This window comes from Gadus macrocephalus, chromosome 6 (assembly GCF_031168955.1).
Source record: "Gadus macrocephalus chromosome 6, ASM3116895v1".
Taxonomy (NCBI): Eukaryota; Metazoa; Chordata; class Actinopteri; order Gadiformes; family Gadidae; genus Gadus; species Gadus macrocephalus.
In genome coordinates, this window is record NC_082387.1 from 18,025,793 (window position 1) to 18,044,291 (window position 18,499).

Consider the following 18,499-nt stretch of genomic DNA (forward strand, 5'->3'; position numbering starts at 1 on the left):
GAATGTTCCTCCGCTTGCAAAGGTTGTGTAGAATGGCACATACGATTACTGTGCTTGCCCTCTCTGGGGTGAGGCGTATTTCGCCGTGGAGGACATGAAACCAACGTTTCATCTGCCCAATTCCTCTCTCCACAACATTTCGTGTATGTTTGTGTGCTCGCAAAGAGCCAATACGATGTGTTTTACGCATAGGACTAAGCGTAATCTGCGTAATCACTTACATGTTACACTTTAACTGTGCTCCCGGTTGTGGATTAAGGTAGGGTGTCTAGAGCCACGTCTTGCATGGATAGTCACTGTCACCCAGCAAGTGACACCCAACTGGTACATCTCAAAAAGCTGCCTCAGACCGCTCACCATTAAAATGCGCGAATCATGGGTAGCTGAAGATCCAGGCCACTTTGCAACAACATCCAGTAGGCTATGTTGCATCAAAAACAACCTGTGTGTTGATGGAATGCACTTTCTTCCTATTGACGAACACGTCCTAACATACCCTAACATTTTGTCTCGCAGGCATTTACGATTCTTTGTGAATAGGTCTTAACTGAGTTAGGAGTCCTCTTGAGGACTTTTAAGCTCTCCTAGACTTAGGTGCTACTTTTAGGCCTAAAATACTTTGTGAATTGCTCTTAGTGAAAAAAGTTAGGAGTCCTAAATTTAAGAGTGACACGCCCATTATTTTTAGGAGTTACTCCTAAATTCGCCAGTTAGGACCTACTTTTAGCCCTAAAATCCTTTGTGAATACGGCCCCTGATGTATGACTCAATAGTCACTTTCCTGTAAAGTTAATGAAGACAAAAAGAAAAAGATTTGCGCAAATATTCCTCAAATAATAGTAGTACAATTCTATCCATAATTTACATTCCAGTTTTAACAAAGTACAGAAGTTTACTCAGCAGAAAATGCCCACTGATTGCTTTTCTTTCTTTCTTCTTTCTTTTTGGCAAAATCACTGATGAGGTCCAATGCTCTTGCAAATTTGCTTTCAATGGAGGGTTTATCAAGAGACATGCTGGACCTCAAGTCGTTTTTAACCAGATTCATCTAGCTAACATATTGCCGCGACTCCATCCAGATAAAAAAGTCTCACCGTAAGCAAGATGCGATTCGCAGTAAAATCAGCGGTGTGGAATGAACCATTTTGCGCTTTTTCCAAGGGGCGTTAAAAGAGTAGTCACAGCAGTGTTTACTTTTTTGGAATACAATATTGTACCAATTTATTAAACTAATACGCTAAGCTTGCATTTAGATCGATAATCATCATGAAATTCAGTTATGTTATTAAACTATTTGAACAACAACCAAAAAATACTTGAAAAAAATGAATCTAAACTTCCCACGGGCCCCCCTCTGGCTTGGTCTCCCCAAGCCCTTTCACCTTCACCTTGTTCATCCAATTTCCGTCGGCCTTGGCCACATGTCCTTGGATTTAAGGCTCTGCGATGTGATTGGGCCAGACCCTGTAAATTAAGAAAATAAATAAAACAATGGGAAGATCTACCTGTTATATGGGCCGGCCAGACCAAGGAAAACACCCCAAAAGAATATGCCCGTGTGTTGTCGACCCAAAAAAAAAGTAGGCTGCCAGAGGCCCGTTCAGCCCTGGTGTTATGGGTTGTAGGCCCCCACCCGACCCTCACTCACAGATAGATATACAGATAAAAACCTCACAGAGAAGTGGTTTTCATTGCGTGGGCAGCACACGTTATTTCCCTCAAATTCCAGCAACCGTAACAATGTATTTGTTTTTCACAAATGCATGTGCTGGGAAATCAGGGGATTTCAGGCAGAGAAAACCACTTCTCTTTTGGATTTGTTTCCTTAATTTGATAAACACACTAACATTAGAGCCTTAAATATGGGGGGCCATTATTAATTATTAATACAACATTGTGAACACAAGGGTTTCATGGAAGATTGAAATAGGTTTTCAACAGGTTCTACAGCAGTGGTTCTCCAACTTGGTGTCTCCTTATATGCATATGGAGTCGCAGGAGATTGTGAAAGTGAAAGCTTTTTTCTGTATTCTGGAAATTAACCTTGGACATTAAACGCATAATGTACTCCTAATCAGCCTTATGTATGACTTGTGTTACTGTGTAAATTGTTGTTTTACAGTTCTGGAGTTGTAGATGCAAAATGATAACCAATGCTCTTGAATCTTGGAACATATTTTTCGGAATTCCTGAAGGAACCACATTGGACCATAGGACGAAGGAATTTTATCAAGTAGGGCAAATACACATGAATAGGAGACGCATATTTCACTTTCAATACGTCGTTCGAATGATAAGTCAGCTTGAGGTCGGCTAGTAAGGCATTAAGGAAGGGCCCTTAATGCCTCTGTCAACATCATGTGATTTATTCTCAACTGAAATAGAATGTGGAAGTGAGAATGAACAAACAGATACTCACGAAAACATCGATAGTATCATTTCTGATCCAACCATGGCAATGAGAGCAGCACTCCTCCTTCTCTCGCTCCTCCACTCCTGCTACCTTCACCCCCTTGCTCGGCCGACCAACGGGTTGAACCAGTGTCGGACCACCCTCCCCATCACGGCCCTGGAGGTGCTGCCCGGTGGAGGCTGGGACAACCTGAGGAACATGGACATGGGTCGGGTCATGAACCTCAGCTACTCCCAGTGTCAGACCACCGAGGACGGCCTCTACCTCCTCCCAGACGAGGTCTTTGTCATCCCCCAGAAGCAGACCGGTGTGGAGTCCAACTCGGAGATCCTCAGCTCCTGGCTGGAGGTGAAAAGCACAACGTCACATACTATCAACATGGACGCATCCTACCTTTCTGTGCTGAACGCAAAGTTTTCTGTGGAGAACCAGAGAATGAAAACTCACCAGGTCCAAGAGTCATCCACCACAGCGAGAGTACAGGTGGGTTTTGTGTCACGATAAAAAGAAAAGAATGTCAAGTTTTTTATTTGCTTTCTAAAATAGTTGATGGACCTCATTGATCAACTTTTTTGTAGTAGTAGTTGTTACAATAGGCCTACTTAAGTAAATTATTGTAAATCATTAGGTTTTTGATATATTATTATTATAATAACGATATTAATATAATTAGATACTAAACACATTTTGTCGAGGTTATCAAACAAATGTAGGCTTTTTTCGAATCGGAACTACAGAGAAAAACCGTTACAACATATTGTGCGTCTTTGTATCACAAGATTGTGGTTAGATTGGTGTGAGTCTCTTATCACACAAGCCATTTTTTGAATAACTTGATCAAGTTAAGAGATTTTTTTTTATAATTTAATGTTTGGTATCAGTCCCTGTCAACACTCAACTATTTGTACAAATTAAAAAGCAAAGTATTTTTGCTACAGTGCTATGGCAAAATATTAGTAGGTGTTTAGGCTAAACGATAGCAGCTTAATGGCAGTAAAATATTTGAAACTGTTTGAAAAGGTTAAAATAATTGAACTACCCAAATAAAAATGTATCAGACTTATTCAGATATATTCACTAAAGCCGACTTACAAAACAAATTCCGCTGCTAGTAAGGGGTCCTTTTTTGACACCTAATCAACGTGATTTGCCTGAACCTTAACCTGTATGCATGGAACTCTGTTTCTCATAGGTCCGCAACTTGGTCTACACTGCCAAGGCCTATCCTGATTTTGCTGTGGACTCGAGCTTTGCTCAGCAGGCAGTGCAGATAGCAGACGCCATTGAAAACAACCAGCCCAAGCATGCAGCATATCTTTCTGAGAAGATGGTGCTTGATTATGGAACCCATGTAATCACGGGTGTTGATGCTGGGGCTACTCTAGTCCAGGAGGATTACCTCCGATCCTCATATGTTGCCAACAGTCAGTCGCAGACCACCTCTGTCTCAGTACTCGCTGGCTTGAACTTTTTCGACAAACTAAAGTTTGATATTAGCAGCAAAGACACCACACAGAACTCTGCGCTCCAGGCGTATCAGTCCAACATTTCATACTCTCTAACCCAGAGTCACGGAGGTGTACCCTTCTACCCTGGTATGACCATGCAGAAGTGGCAGGAAGGCACCAGAAACAACTTGGTCGCCATTGACCGCACAGGGCTTCCACTACAGTACTTTATAAACCCCAAAACCTTCCCTGATATGCCAGAGCCCACGGTCAGCAGGGTGGCTCTATCGGTGAGTCACGCCATAAAGCGTTACTATGAAGTCAACACACGCCGGGGCTGTGTCGACATCGACTCCAAGAACTTCAACTTCCAGGCTAATGTGGATGACAAGTCGTGCCAGGGTCCAGCCACAAACCTCAGCTTTGGGGGTGTCTACCAGCAGTGTAGTCTGCTCACTGATGACGCAGATCCATTGTGTCAGGCCCTAGCCCAGAAGAACATAGATACAGGGGACTTCTCCTGCCGTTCGCCATACATCTCCACTCTACTGCGTTCAGAAGTCAGGCAGGAGGGTTACAATCAATACGAGTGTCAGACAGTATCTCACAACTGCTATTTGTTTTTCAAATGCCACCGCGAGGTGTGTGGCAACGTCTATTACGTGCGCAAAGCAAAGATCGATACCTACTGGTGCTCTGTTGATGAAAAGGCCCCTGAATATTCTGGGTACCTGTTTGGAGGGATCTACGGCCCCTCCCTTCTGAATCCCATTACCAAATCCAAGAGCTGCCCTCTATACTTCATCCCACAAAGGTTTCTGTCAGATGGCCTGACGATCTGTTTGAGTAACGACTACGAGATGGCTACTGCATACTCTGTGCCGTTCGGGGGCCTCATCAGCTGTGAGTCAGCAAACCCACTGGCAGGGAACCAGAGGCATTGCCCTGCAGAGTTCAGCCAACATCTCGCCACAGTCAGCGATGGCTGCGAGGTCCTCTACTGCGTCCAGTCGGGACTGTTCACTGGTGGGCAACTGCTGCCAATCCGCCTGCCTCCCTTCACTCTGCCTCCGTTGATTGGCACAATGGGTATGAGTACAGAGGTGGCGGTGATGAGTGAGGGGGAGCAGAGCTGGGTGAGAGTGGGCCAGAACAAGAAGTGGACACCGGTCCTGTCAGAGAACCTAATGGCAGTTATACGGGAGCTCCAAGTAGACCCTGGTGAGATGACAGCAGGATCCAAGGCAGGATTGGCCTTTGGGATCATTGGTTTGCTGGGGATTCTGGCTGTAGGAGGGGTGTTTCTGGTAAGAAAAAGGGCCTCTAGGAGAAACAGCTATGTGCATATAGATGGGCAACCACAAATGAGTGAGACAGCGGTGCTGCTGCCAGAGGAAGAGGTAGAAGAATAGGGGCCTAGTATGACTCCAGCTGCCGGAAGGTTTTGAAACACATAGAAGTATAGTAGCAGCATCATCTGTTGGGTGTTAGATTAAATAAATACTGACAATAATACCGTCCATCAAATTATCTTTTCATAATTATTACTTTGCTTTATAAATTGTCCATCAATAATTATCAATGAATGTCATTATGCTGTCTGTATCTACCATGTTTGCCTGTATAATTCCTATTGAATTAAATAAAAATGAGCTATAATTTAACCTTATTAGGGGTCCCCTATTGTTTCTGGAATGTTTTTTTTTTTTCTCAAATTCTGTAAAAGTCATACTGCAGCCTATGCCGCTTTAAATGTGTGGTACTGCACCCAAAGGTGGCTATTGTAAAAAAAAAATCATGAATTAGGTTTATTTACTCACGAGATTGACCTTGAAACAAAATTCTTTCACCATATTAATCTCTAAAATCAGATGCATCTTTTTCACCCCGGTCTTCTGCTCTAAAAATGTTTACTTTTCCCACAATTTAATGCTAAAAATTACTTCTCCAACTAAAAAAGTAATTTTTTAGTTGGAGAAGTAAAATGTTATCATCCAGTTTCGTGGAAACTGGATGATAACCATATGTAGAATTTGCTTCTTGATTGCAGGATTATAGGAAAGAGATTCCCTGATTAATCAGAAAAGCCGTTTAAAATCTAAGTGCCCCATCACCATATTGTTCTATCAGAAATCTTGATGTAGAGATGTCGAGGAATTAAAGATTTAAGACGATTTTAGTAAGATAACGCAGACCCAGAATCAGCATTTAATACAATTATTTATAAGCAGAGAATTAGTGTCTGTTAAGCCTTCTATGGTTCTCTGAGGATATCGGATAGGAGAAGACAAGTATGAAAAACCACTGAAAAGGGAAGTACTGTGTGACAAGAACGTTATTGTTTGTTATCTGTGTGGATGAACAGAGAGCGCTGGTGTGGACCTATGAAGGGAGTGTGGTTCATCTGCTAGCCAGAGGCCTTAGAGCCCATGTGTATGAAGGGGTGATTAGGATCAGACCTTAGGGGGGCTCTGCCCCCAATGACATTGTGACATGCAGACAGTACCTTTCGATAGCATTCAACGCCCCTGACAGAATATTTCCATCCAATACAATGGAAGAAAATGTATTAGCGCATGCCAAAATCATCTCCCAGTACCAACAACATAATCAACAAAATAATCAACAAAATCTTGCACTCAGGTGTCGACACTGCAACCAGATTTACGAATAATCTTTGTCTACAAGTGGAGAATATGATCAAATAGTTGATCGATGTCGTGAATAATTTAAGGTAAAATATTTGCTTTAAAATGATCAGTGCAAGTAATAATGCATATACATAAATACAAGTACGCAAGTAATATTTTGCTATTTATCAGAGAGGACCAAAATAGGTTTTCAACAGGTTCTGCAGCAGTGGTTCCCCAACTTGGTGTCTCCTTTTATGCATACGGGGTCGCAGGAGATTGCTGATAGAGATATATGATCCACAGTGGCGCTTCTACGTCCAGTTACGCCGCTGGCGAGACTGGACGTAGACAAGCTTTGTTAGAGGAACAAGCTTTGTTAGAGGAACACAATCACACGGCTGTAGCTTCTTCTCCATTATCAACTTCATCTAATCAGTAAATTCACCTGGGAAATGAAATTTGCATGTAAGGTTGTTGCCTAGACAGGCCACCATGTTGTATCGCTGTTTTCCTGCGATTTGCATGGAATGTCGCCAACGTAGTTTAAGTTTGTTCCATAAAGCGCCATTGTATTTCAATGTTTACTCTTTGCTGAATTACAAGGTGAGCGGTGTTTCACTTTTCTTGCACAATCTTGTTGAAACGAAATTTAAAACCACCCATCTGGTCGGTTTGTTTAGTCCATATGAATGAATGAATACTTCATTCCAAAATCAAAGTTCCATATAAAAGACAATACAAGTACAAGGTCAACATTGATTAAAATACATACAAGTGTGGCGGGGCTCAGTGTAAAAGTTAATATGAACGGGGGGAGGGGGAAATAACTAAAGAGGGACCGACAACACCTGGGGAATTACACCCCAGGAAATATAGAACAAAGAAAATTAAACTATGATATTACAGAAATAATGACACAGGTTCGAGAACTAAAGAGGCAGAGAAAATAAATATACTAACTGTTTCTTTTATTACAATAATAATCATAACTAAATAAAGAAAACTGGAACAAAACCAATCCAAACCAAACAGCAAAACAGGAGTTATGTTACCCAGCAATCCAATGGTCAAACAATGAAACATAAAAAGGGGAAATAACACAAAAGCAAACTGAACTAAAGCAATCAAAACAAAATAGCAAAACAGAACCAAGACAAAACCAAAAAAAAACAGCACAGCTAAAACAGAACTAGATTAAAGTGAAAGCCAGATTGGCCTTTCTCTTCCGTAACAAAGCATCCTTCACACGCTCTGCTAAACTTACACTTGTAAAAAGGACCATTCTGCCCATCGTTGACTATGGTGATACAATCTATAAAATGGCTTCAAAAACAGCGCTACACAAACTGGACGTTCTTCACCATTCAGCTATCCGCTTTGCCACCAATGCTCCCTTTAATACACACCACTGTGAACTTTTCAAACTGGTGGACTGGCCCTCGCTCCAAACCCGTCGACTCCGACATTGGCTTCAGTTTATTTATAAGACACTCCTGGGCAAGACCCCGTATTACCTTTCCTCCCTTCTCCATCTCTCGAGAAGCACTTACCGCACAAGATCATCTGAGCTTATCAAACTCATCAACCCACTCACCAGGACTACCTTCGGCCGAAACTCCTTTCATTTTGCAGCAGCTTTTGACTGGAACAAAATTCAAGACACCCTCAAACTTACAGCTTTCATATCACAGTCTGCCTTCAAGCAGAAACTTAACTATGTCTTAGTAGACCCCCCCTGCTCCTGTTGATTCCACTGTTTCTCATTTGCATTACACCCTTCACACACAATATAACATTGACCCATCTTAATTATTATTATTATTTATAGTGCATTGGTGTTTTCTATTTTCTTTCTGTACATAGGTTATGTATTTGTATATCCGTTTTATATTTGTCTAAATTAGTCATGCTTGTGATTTTGTTATTTGGACCTTTTATTCCTGGTGGGGCCTCTTGGACCAGATCAATATTGTAAATAAGAAACTGTTCTTAATGTTTTATCTGAAAAACAAAAACTAAAACCGTACAAAACAGCAGCAGGGAATCCTAAAAAAAAACAAGGGACACTAATTAATAAAAGTTCAAATGGGAACTCAAAACTGTTAAAAGACGGGGACCCTACTTACCACCCTAGGAGGTAACCAGCAGAGGCTGAGTTCAGCCATCTTGGCCCTTTTATCTTGCACCTCGGTGCAGGGGGAGGAGCTAAGACGGAGTTGCATTCGCATCCCCTACTGAGGTTCACTACAATCTACCCCCTGGGTTTTTAATCGTCGGCTCGACGATTTACATTTACTGTCATGGCCTAAACACGACACAGCCACTAAGCACAGGCATCAGAGAGTTAGCAGCCCCAATAGCACTACTCCCAGCAACCTGAGGAAGATGGTGGAGGTTTTGGGTGTCTGCCTGCGTTTGGACGGATTGTTCTTCTCAGGGAGGCCTCACTGGTGCTTGGAATTTCAGTGCTAGTTGTTGAAAACGCTGGGCCGTCGCTTGGCTGAGATGTAGCAACAGCATCAGTTTGCTTTGGTGAGAAGGTGATGATGACAGGCCGCGCTGATAGGTGGTTTCTTGGGACAGCCATGGCTTCAGAGGTCACTACAGCCCAGTCGCTATCAAACGATGACTCATCTGCTGAGATGGATCCCATCTGTTCAGGGGGTTCACTGGTGGGACAATTAGCAGCACAATCCACTTTGCCTTTTATGAGAGAACAATGAACATACTTTACCTGATGGGGGTTATGCACCGGAGCCACAGTATACACAGACCCTACCATGCCAGGGGCCTTCAGTACTTTATACACTGTTGAGCTCCAGATTTCTTGAAGTTTGTGACGGCCCCTTACGCTGGTGTCTTTGAGGAGGACCAGCTGACCTTCTTGCAGTGGGACATCACGAACATGCCTGTCATAGTGTTCCTTCCGCCGGGCAGCTGCAGCTTCCAGATGCCTGGTAGTACTCTCAAAAGCATGACGTAGCCGTGTCTGGTGTTCCACGATCCAATCATGAGGGTGGCCAGGTACAGGTTCCTTAACTCTGCCCAACAGAAAATCAACAGGTAATTGTGGGTCTTGGCCAAACATCAGGAACAACTGAGACTCACCAGTCGACTGTGCTGTTGTATTATGCAAAGGTCATTTAGGGCAGGTAGCTGGACCAGTCTCTCTTCTTGGTGATGGGCAGAGTTAGGGTGTGGTACGGCTCTTCTCAATGCAGTACATCTGGCAGAGCTGCTGGATGAGGTTGCTTTCAAAGTTCCTGCCCTGGTCAGAGTGGAGGCGACCAGGCCTATTGTAGGGGGGGCTTTTGAACATCTTGGGTGCCCAAAATAGGCCTACCGACGTCCCTGCATGGCGATCATTCCGATACACTGTAAAACTGTGCTGTATGAATGTCTACTGCTTAATTTAGTATTTTCAGCCTTTTTTCTTTTATTTGAACCAGAATATATTTTTACCATTGAGAGTATTTAATTAATTAGTCTATGGTTTATATGTATTTATTTTTTATGGTTGAATTTATTTGAGCTGCTGGAAAGAGTATATTCTAACTCTTGTTTTCCAATGTTTACTGAATGTTTAATGAATACAACTGAAGAATTGCCACTGTTCTCTCTCTCTTCCACAATCCCGAACTTCTGTGTCCTTTGGTCCATCTCTGCCCAACACACCAATAAAACCCCAAAAGAGCCCCTTTTTCTATATTAGGTAAAAACATCTAATTTGCCGAAATTGAGTGATAGGTTGTATACAATTAAGAACAAACAACGGTGGGCCTCTTCATAGCTAATTTACATATTTCTTTAATTCATTAATGTTTTTTTTTTTTTTTTTTACAAACCTTAATTTTTGGTGCCCCCCTCAGGTACTTGGTGCCCTACACACTCTGCGTACACTGCGTATAGGGAGCGGCGGGCCTGTGGTCCCCTGATGCCTTAATATGATTTATTAAGAACTCAAACAGAAAGAGAAACTGGCCATGCCCTACAAACACTGCCCCAAAAAACATCTCCGATCCAACTATGGCATGGAGAGCAACGCCACTGCTTCTCGCTCTCCTCACTTGTGCTACCTTCACGCCCTTGGTCGCCCGACCAACGGGTTGAGCCAGTGTCAGGCCAACCTCTCCATCACGGCCCTGAGGGTGTATGAAAAAAAATTCAAACAGCCCTCATCATGGTTGCCACATAAATAATTCCCGGTCATTTCAGTTGTATAGGAACCTTTCTAAGCAGGAATGACGATCCGACCCCAGACATAGACTGGAATTGATACAGTACGTTTAGTTTAACCACAGACTTATTTGAAGGGTTTACATTTGTTTTTGGTAGTACATTTAAGCACATGTTGAATTAGGTGTAAAGCATCCTGAATGCTGAAATATACTGAAAAGTACTATAATGATTTGATTATTGCAGTAGAATGCTATGTACTTTTAGTAACTGCGAAAAGGATCACATTTACAAATTCAGAGCTGTGTGTGTGTGTGTGTGTGTGTGTGTTTGTGTGCGCGCGTGCGTGTGTGTGTGCGTATGCGTGTGACTTCTATTGCTACTTTTCTTTTTCTACCATACAACAGATACAATTCTAAATCACAAAACCGTAGGGAGAAGACATGGATCAAACAAATTGAATCATTAACACTTTTGGCTAAACCGGTCCCTGCAATGAGACAGCACCCTCACCCTGCACCCAAGCAGTCTCAACTGTTTTCAAGCCTTTCCCTGTTCTATATTTTTAATAAAACCATTTAAATTCCATATGGTTTGGTCTTTGTTTCTGAAAAGGTCAAATTGCAGGGTTTGAATATTATGACCACATATTTTTGTTTTTGCTGTCTTCACCAATTATTTTTATATCTGATAGTGTTTCCATTACAGCTCAAACAGTGGGTTCAGTGGCTCAATGAAGGTTTTGAAATGGAGTCACGTGGCAAAAAAGGTTGGCACAACTGTTTTCCAGGTTCTAGTGCTAACTCCTGCTAAGAACAGATTACATTTTTTGGTTTATACATTTTTTGACCTGAATAAACCAAATTGCTGCCCGGTGGAGGCTGGGACAACCCGAGGAACATGGACATGGGTCGGGTCATGAATCTCAGCAACTCCCAGTGTCAGACCACCGAGGACGGCCTCTACTTCCTCCCAGACGAGGTCTTTGTCATCCCCCAGAAGCAGACCGGTGTGGCGTCCAACTCGGAGATCCTCAGCTCCTGGCCGGAGGTGAAAAGCACAACGTCTCATACTATCAACATGGAAGCATCTTTCCCGTCTGTGCTGAACGCAAAGTTTTCTGTGAAGAATGAAAACTCACCAGATCCAAGAGTCATCCACCATAGCGAGAGTACAGGTGGGTTTTGTGTCAAGATAAAAAGAAAAGAATGTCATGTTTTTTATTAGCTTTCTAAAATAGTTGATGGACCTCATTGAGCCACTTTTGGCTTTCTGGAGTTACAATATTTTATTAGGGGTCCAAGCCAACAGGTTGGATCCCTATTGTTTTTTATTCTAACCCCCCTAAAAGTGCAACCACAGCCCAAACCGTAAATGGTGCAGACACGCCAATTGCATGACTAGATCCAGATCTGTTCGGACTACGCAGACGACAAAATCCCTAGGTGGCGCTATACCAAGGAAAACACGTTTGGGGCTATAACTCCCACACCCAACCTCCCGCAGTCAAAAATGTTATACGCACAGATTCACTGGAGTCTGCTGCATCTTTTGGCATAGGCCACGCCCATTTGCGTCCATAAAAATTTTCCGCAAAATGGAGAAAACCGCTAAACTGCCTTTTCGCTAATCCTCGCAGATTTCTTGCCCAATCAACACCAAACACGCACACGACATCTTCGGACGCACACAAAAAAAGAAATACAAAAACTTTTTGGATCCGACCGTCGACGACGAAACGGTAGCGTTTTGAATATTTGTTGTTTAGCTACGTTTAAAGTCGAAAATCAAAAATCGGAAAAAACAAACAAAATTAGACATTGGATCGAGTCCAAATTTTAGACACATGTTAGCGCGACCCTTAATGGCGTTCGGAAAAAAAATCGGAAAATTACGCACTAAGGGAGCGCAATAAACGAGGAAATTGTTTAACTTCTAATTGGCCAAAGGAATGTTCTTCAAACTCAAGGGAAACCACCAAGGGGCCAACTTGAGTCTATATAATAAATATGGCCAAGAATTATTAATGTGGGCGGGAGTTATTTGGAAAAGGAAAATTCTCTTCGGAAAGTTACGCCACAAGGCGGCGCCAAAAACGACGACATTGTATATCTCCTAATTGGCCAATGGAATGTTCTGAAAACGCGTTTTGGGCTATAACTCTCACACCGAACCTCCCACAGTCAAAAACCTTATACGCACAGATTCACTGGAGTCAGCTGCATCTTTTGGCATAGGCCAAGCCCATTTGCGTCTGTAAAAAATGTACGCAAAATAGCGAAAACAGCTTAACTGACTTTTTGCTACTCCTCCCACATTTCTTGTTATCATTATTTTTGTAAAGTATTGCAAATCATTGTGTTTTTGATATATTATTATTGTAATAATAACAATATTAATATAATTAGATACTGAACACATTTTGTTGAGGCTATCAAACAAATGTAGGCTTTCAACAAAAAGTAAATGAATTACTAACCTTTACAACATATTGTGCGTCATTGTTGGTTTGAATAACTTGGCCAAGTAACCAATTTTTTTCCAATAATTTACATTTTTGATCTATCCCTTTAATCACTCAACTATTTGTACAAAGTAAATAAGTAAGTATTTTTGCTACAGGGTTAAAAAATGGGTTAAATTGTCGACAATGTCCCAAAAGGCTAAATGGTGGGGAGTTGTTAAGGCTAAATGATAGCAGTACATTTTTTGAATTACAAATAATAGAATTAACCAAATAACAATTCAGAAATATTCCCTAGATTCTAAATCCACTGCTAGTAAGGGCTAATTTTTTTTTCACATTTACTTGAACATGATTTGCCTGAACCATAACCCATATGCAAGGAACTCTGTTTCTCATATGTCCGCAACTTGGTCTACACTGCCAAGGCCTATCCTGATTTTGCTGTGGACTCGAGCTTTGCTCAGAAGGCAGAGCAGATAGCCGTCGCCATGGAAAACAACCAGACAAAGCATGCAGCATATCTTTCTGAGAAGATGGTGCTTGATTATGGAACCCATGTTATAACGGATGTTGATGCTGGGGCTACTCTAGTCCAAGAGGACTACCTCCGGTCGTCATATGTGGCCAACAGTCAGTCGCATACCACCTCTGTCTCAGTACTCGCTGGCTTGAACTTTTTTGACACACTTAAGTTGGACATGAGCAGCAAAGACACCACAAGGAACTCTGCGCTCCAGGCGTATCAGTCCAACATTTCATATTCTGTAACCCAGAGTCTTGGAGGTGTACCCTTCTACCCTGGTATGACCCTGCAGAAGTGGCAGGAGCACCAGAAACAACTTGGTCGCCGTTGACCGCACGGAGCTCCAACTTCACTGCTTTATAAAACCCAAAACCTTCCCTGATATGCCAGAGCCCACGGTCGGCAGGGTGGCTCTATTGGTGAGTCACGCCATAAAGCGTTACTACGAAGTCAACACACGCCGGGGCTGTGTCGACGTCGACTCCAAGAACTTCAACTTCCAGGCTAACGTGGATGACAAGTCGTGCCAGGGTCCGGCCACAAACCTCAGCTTCGGTGGTCTCTACCAGCAGTGTAGTCCGCTCACTGATGACGCAGATCCACTGTGTCAGGCCCTAGCCCAGAATAACATAGATACAGGGAACTTCTCCTGCCTTTTGCCATACTTTCCCACTCTACTGCGTTCAGAAGTCAGGCAGGAGGGTTACAATCAATACAAGTGTAAAATATGACCTTACACATGCTATTTGTTATTCACATGCCACCACGAGGTGTGTGACTACGTACATTACTTGCGCAAAGCGAAGATCGATACCGACTGGTGCTCTCTTGATGGAAAGCACACTGAGGATTATGGGTGTCTGTTTGGAGGGTTCTACGGCCCCTCCCTTCTGAATCCCATTACCAAATCCAAGAGCTGCCCTCTGTACTTCATCCCACAAAGGTTTCTGTCAGCTGGCCTGATAATCTGTGTGAGTAACGACTATGAGATGGCTATTGCACACTCTGTGCCATTCGGGGGCCTTATCAGCTGTGAGTCAGCCAACCCACTGGCAGGGAACCAGAGGCATTGCCCTGCAGAGTTCAGCCAACATCTCGCCACAGTCAGCGACGGCTGCGAGGTCCTCTACTGCGTCCAGTCGGGACTGTTCACTGGTGGGCAACTGCTGCCAATCCGCCTGCCTCCCTTCACTCTGCCTCCGTTGATTGGCACAATGGGTATGAGTACGGAGGTGGAGGTGATTAGTGAGGGGGAGCAGAGCTGGGTGAGAGTGGGCCAGAACAAGAAGTGGACACCGGTCCGGTCAGAGAACGTTATGGCAGTTATACGGAAGCTCCAATGAGACTTGTGAGATGACAGCAGAATCCAAGGCAGGATTGGCCTTTGAGATCATTGGTTTGCTGGGGATTCCGGCTGTAAGAGGGATGTTCCTGGTAAGAAAAAGGGACTATAGCAGAAACAGCTATGAGCAAATAGATGGGCAACCACAAATAATAATAATAATACATGACATTTTTATAGTGTTTTTCCAAATGCTCAAAGACGCTTCGCAATAGCAGCTAAATCATACGAATCTTACTACTATAATAGCTGGCCTGTCACACCAGTTACTCAAGTTACTCATGTGCGCATGTGCCAATCAGCCTGCAGCTCACACACACACACACGCAAGCACGCACATACACACATCGCACACACACGCACATGCGCACGAACATACATGGAAACGCAAACACAAACACACACACATGCACGCGCACACACGGCACGTCAAGGCAAAGGCAGCGACACACTCGCCGAGCTAAGACGTTATGTTTTTAAACTTAACGGCTCCGCCATCGACACACACGCAGGTTAGAACACACACGCACACACCGCAGCGGCACTCGGCCAGTTAAGATGTTTTGTTTTTAAACATAACGGCTCCGCCATCGACACACGTGCAGGTAATGACGCACGCGCACACAACGCATTAACACTCCCCTAGGTAAGACGTTATGTTTTTAAAAATAGCGGCTTTGCCAACTCCCAGGTAACAAGTTCTGTCTATAGACAGATAAAAGAAGGGAAGAGACCATTTCTTACCTCGACAAGCAACGGCTGATCGTTCATTTCGTCATATAAAAACCGTTAAATTCAAACATCGAACCGACCGGCATATCAACTCATAAGTCAAGTGATCTTAAAGAGACAGTGTCCCTATAACGCAGAACGAAAACATGTCAATAACACAGTACGGTGAATTATTTCTAGAGTCCACCACCAGACTACACTTTGTCGCTCAAATGTAATATTACTCTGCTCCTTGAGCCTCCCGAAATTTCTTTACACTTTGTTGCTCAAACTTAATATTACCCTCTTCCTTGAGCCTCCCCAAATGTCTTGCGATATTAATATCCCCCCCTCCACCCTGCGGACTGTTTTAGTTGTTTTATTTTTCTTATGTTTTGTGTGTATGCTATGTGTGACAGTAGGCTACACCTGCTTGTCATGGCCAGGACACTGGAAGAGATGTTTAATCTCAATGATGATTATTATTCGAGTAAATCCTGATATTCTCCTGATTGGCCGTATGTTTGAACAACATATCCTGACATTTGTAACCTGAAAATCTCCTGAATAAAACCCCCCCTCAGGTAGTATTTCCTCTGTAGAAATGTAAATTACCTTATATGTGAATGAGGAGTAGAAAGTCTGTATTTTTCACACCACTTCAGTGGGCGGGTTGATGCCTTTTCTACATGTCATTGAGTGGCCCCCTAAATGATAATCAGCCTGTAGCCTTTTGTTCGCTGAATGATTAAAAAAAATGTAATGTTGCCACTGCTTTTAAGAGTCATTTGTGGTGAACGAATGTTATACGTTGTAAAATGTTTATGATTGTGGTTTCCAAATTATTGCTATGGGTTTAATTACAACTAGAGGTTGAGCGCGCGCAACTTACGCGCGAAAACTTAACAGAATGTTTAAAGGTTAAAAGCAAGGGTGAAAAGGTGAGTTTTGAGGGCTAATCTGAAGGCTGAAAGAGTTATGGCATTGTGGATGTCATTGGGGAGGGCATTCCAGAGGGAGGGGGAGGCTGCAGAAAAGATTCTGTCTCCTAAGGACCAGAGGTTGGTCCTGATGTGGTGGAGAAGGTTGACCTGAAACAATGGGCAGGAGTGTGGTGGTGGAGAAGGTCAGAGAGGTAGGGAGGGGCCAGGTTGTTTTGTTGGCTTTGAAGGAGATGAGTTGTATTTTGATACCAATCCGGTATTTGATGGGAAGCCAGTGGAGGTCGTGCAGGACAGGTGATGTCTGAGCGACAGGTCGAAGACAGCAAACGGGCTGCAGGGTTTTGACCATATTTTAGTCTAATAAGTATGTGTTTTGATGAGCCGTATAGGATGGAGTTAGAGTAATCAAGGCGGGATGAAATTAATTCGTGGACCAGAGTTTCGGCGGTTGAGAGTGATAGGGAAGGACAGACAGGAGGGATGTTCTTGAGATGGAAGAAGGCTTTTTTGGTAATCTGGTTCATATTGGGGAGGAATGAGAGTGTGGGGTCAAGGATGATACCTAGGTTGCGGACGCAAGTGGAGGAGGGGACAATTGAACCATCAATATTGAGGAAGAAGTCCTGGGCGGGTGAGGGATTTTGGGCCAAATGAGTGAGACAGCGGTGCTGCTGCCAGAGGAAGAGGTACACGCATAGGGGCCTAGCATGATTCCAGCTGCCGGAAGGTTTTGAACTACATAGCAGTATAATCTATTGGGTGTAACACACAATAGATTAAAGATAGGGAACATGAAAAATGAAGATTAAATGAACACTGACAATAATACTAAATACTAATTATCTTATCATAAGTATTTCTTGTTTTATAAATGTTCCATTGTCCATCAATATTAATCAATGAATGCTATTATGCTATCTGTATCTACCATGTTTGCCTGTATCTTCAAATAGACCCTGTATACTCTTTGTAAATAAAAATGAGCTATAATTGACCATTATTCTTCGATTGCTTTTACAGATGTAAAGATAATATTGCAATTTCATACTAGAGCTAATTATATCAGGCTGGAGACTACATAATGCAAACAATTACTTCTCCATCTAATAAAACTTAAATTTGTGGAAACTGGATGATAATCATGCATAGAATTTGCTTCTACATTGCAGAATTATAGGAAAGAGATTCCCGGATTAATCTGAAATGAGTTATTAGCAGTTTAAAATCTAAATTCTCCATCACCATATTGTTCTATTAGAAATCTTGGGGTCGAGATGTCGAGGCATTAACAATTTAAGATTTGAATAAGAAAAAACAGACCCAGAATCAGCACTTAATACGTTTATTTATACACAGAGAGTTGTCTGTTAAGCCCTCTATGGTTCTCTGAGGATATCAGAGTACATACGAAAAACCACTGAGAAGGTATGTACTGTGTGACAACAATGTTAGTGTTTGTTATGTGTGGATGAACGGAGAGCGCTGGTGTAGACCTCTGAAGGGAGTGTGGTTCATCTGCTAGCCAGAGGCCTTGGAGCCAATTTGTAAGAAGGGGCGATCATAGCATCAGACCTCAAGCGGGCTCTGCCGCTCATGACAATGTGACATGCAGACAGTACCTTGCAATAGCATTCAACCTCCCTGCCAAAATGTTTTTATGACCAAATAGCAAAAAAACATTTCTTTATAAACATATCCAGAGTAACCTTAATGAGCTACAAAAGGAACGACAATACTGGTACAAACTACAGCCTGAAATGGAGATAAATACAAAAATTATGATTAAAAAAAATGAAAGCTGAAGCGAAGGATCTCAAAATAAATGTTGAACTGCCATCCTCA

The 18,499-nt window shown here is 42.7% G+C and overlaps 2 protein-coding genes across 2 annotated transcripts; both read left to right on the forward strand.

Annotated features, from left to right (window-relative positions):
• Positions 1-2,424: 2,424 nt before the first annotated feature.
• LOC132459847 (macrophage-expressed gene 1 protein-like) lies at positions 2,425-5,530 on the forward strand. The gene is made up of 2 exons (XM_060054669.1): positions 2,425-2,896; positions 3,606-5,530. Exons 1-2 carry the CDS (start codon positions 2,453-2,455, stop codon positions 5,271-5,273), a joined length of 2,112 nt encoding a protein of 703 aa, XP_059910652.1. The 5' UTR covers positions 2,425-2,452; the 3' UTR covers positions 5,274-5,530.
• A 6,004-nt stretch (positions 5,531-11,534) lies between these two features.
• LOC132459112 (macrophage-expressed gene 1 protein-like) lies at positions 11,535-15,217 on the forward strand (the record flags this gene model as incomplete). Its single annotated transcript, XM_060053489.1, is given in 5 exon segments — positions 11,535-11,794; positions 11,796-11,847; positions 13,518-13,963; positions 13,965-14,999; positions 15,001-15,217. Coding segments are annotated over 5 exon segments (2,010 nt in total), but the record flags the coding sequence as incomplete, so codon positions are not given.
• Positions 15,218-18,499: the final 3,282 nt, after the last annotated feature.

Coding starts and splice junctions, on each gene's coding strand:
- LOC132459847 (XM_060054669.1), top strand. CDS start 2,453: ATGGCAATGAGAGCAGCACTCCTCCTTCTCTCGCTCCTCCACTCCTGC. Junction 2,897..3,605: donor CCACCACAGCGAGAGTACAG/GTGGGTTTTGTG, acceptor TGTTTCTCATAG/GTCCGCAACTTGGTCTACAC.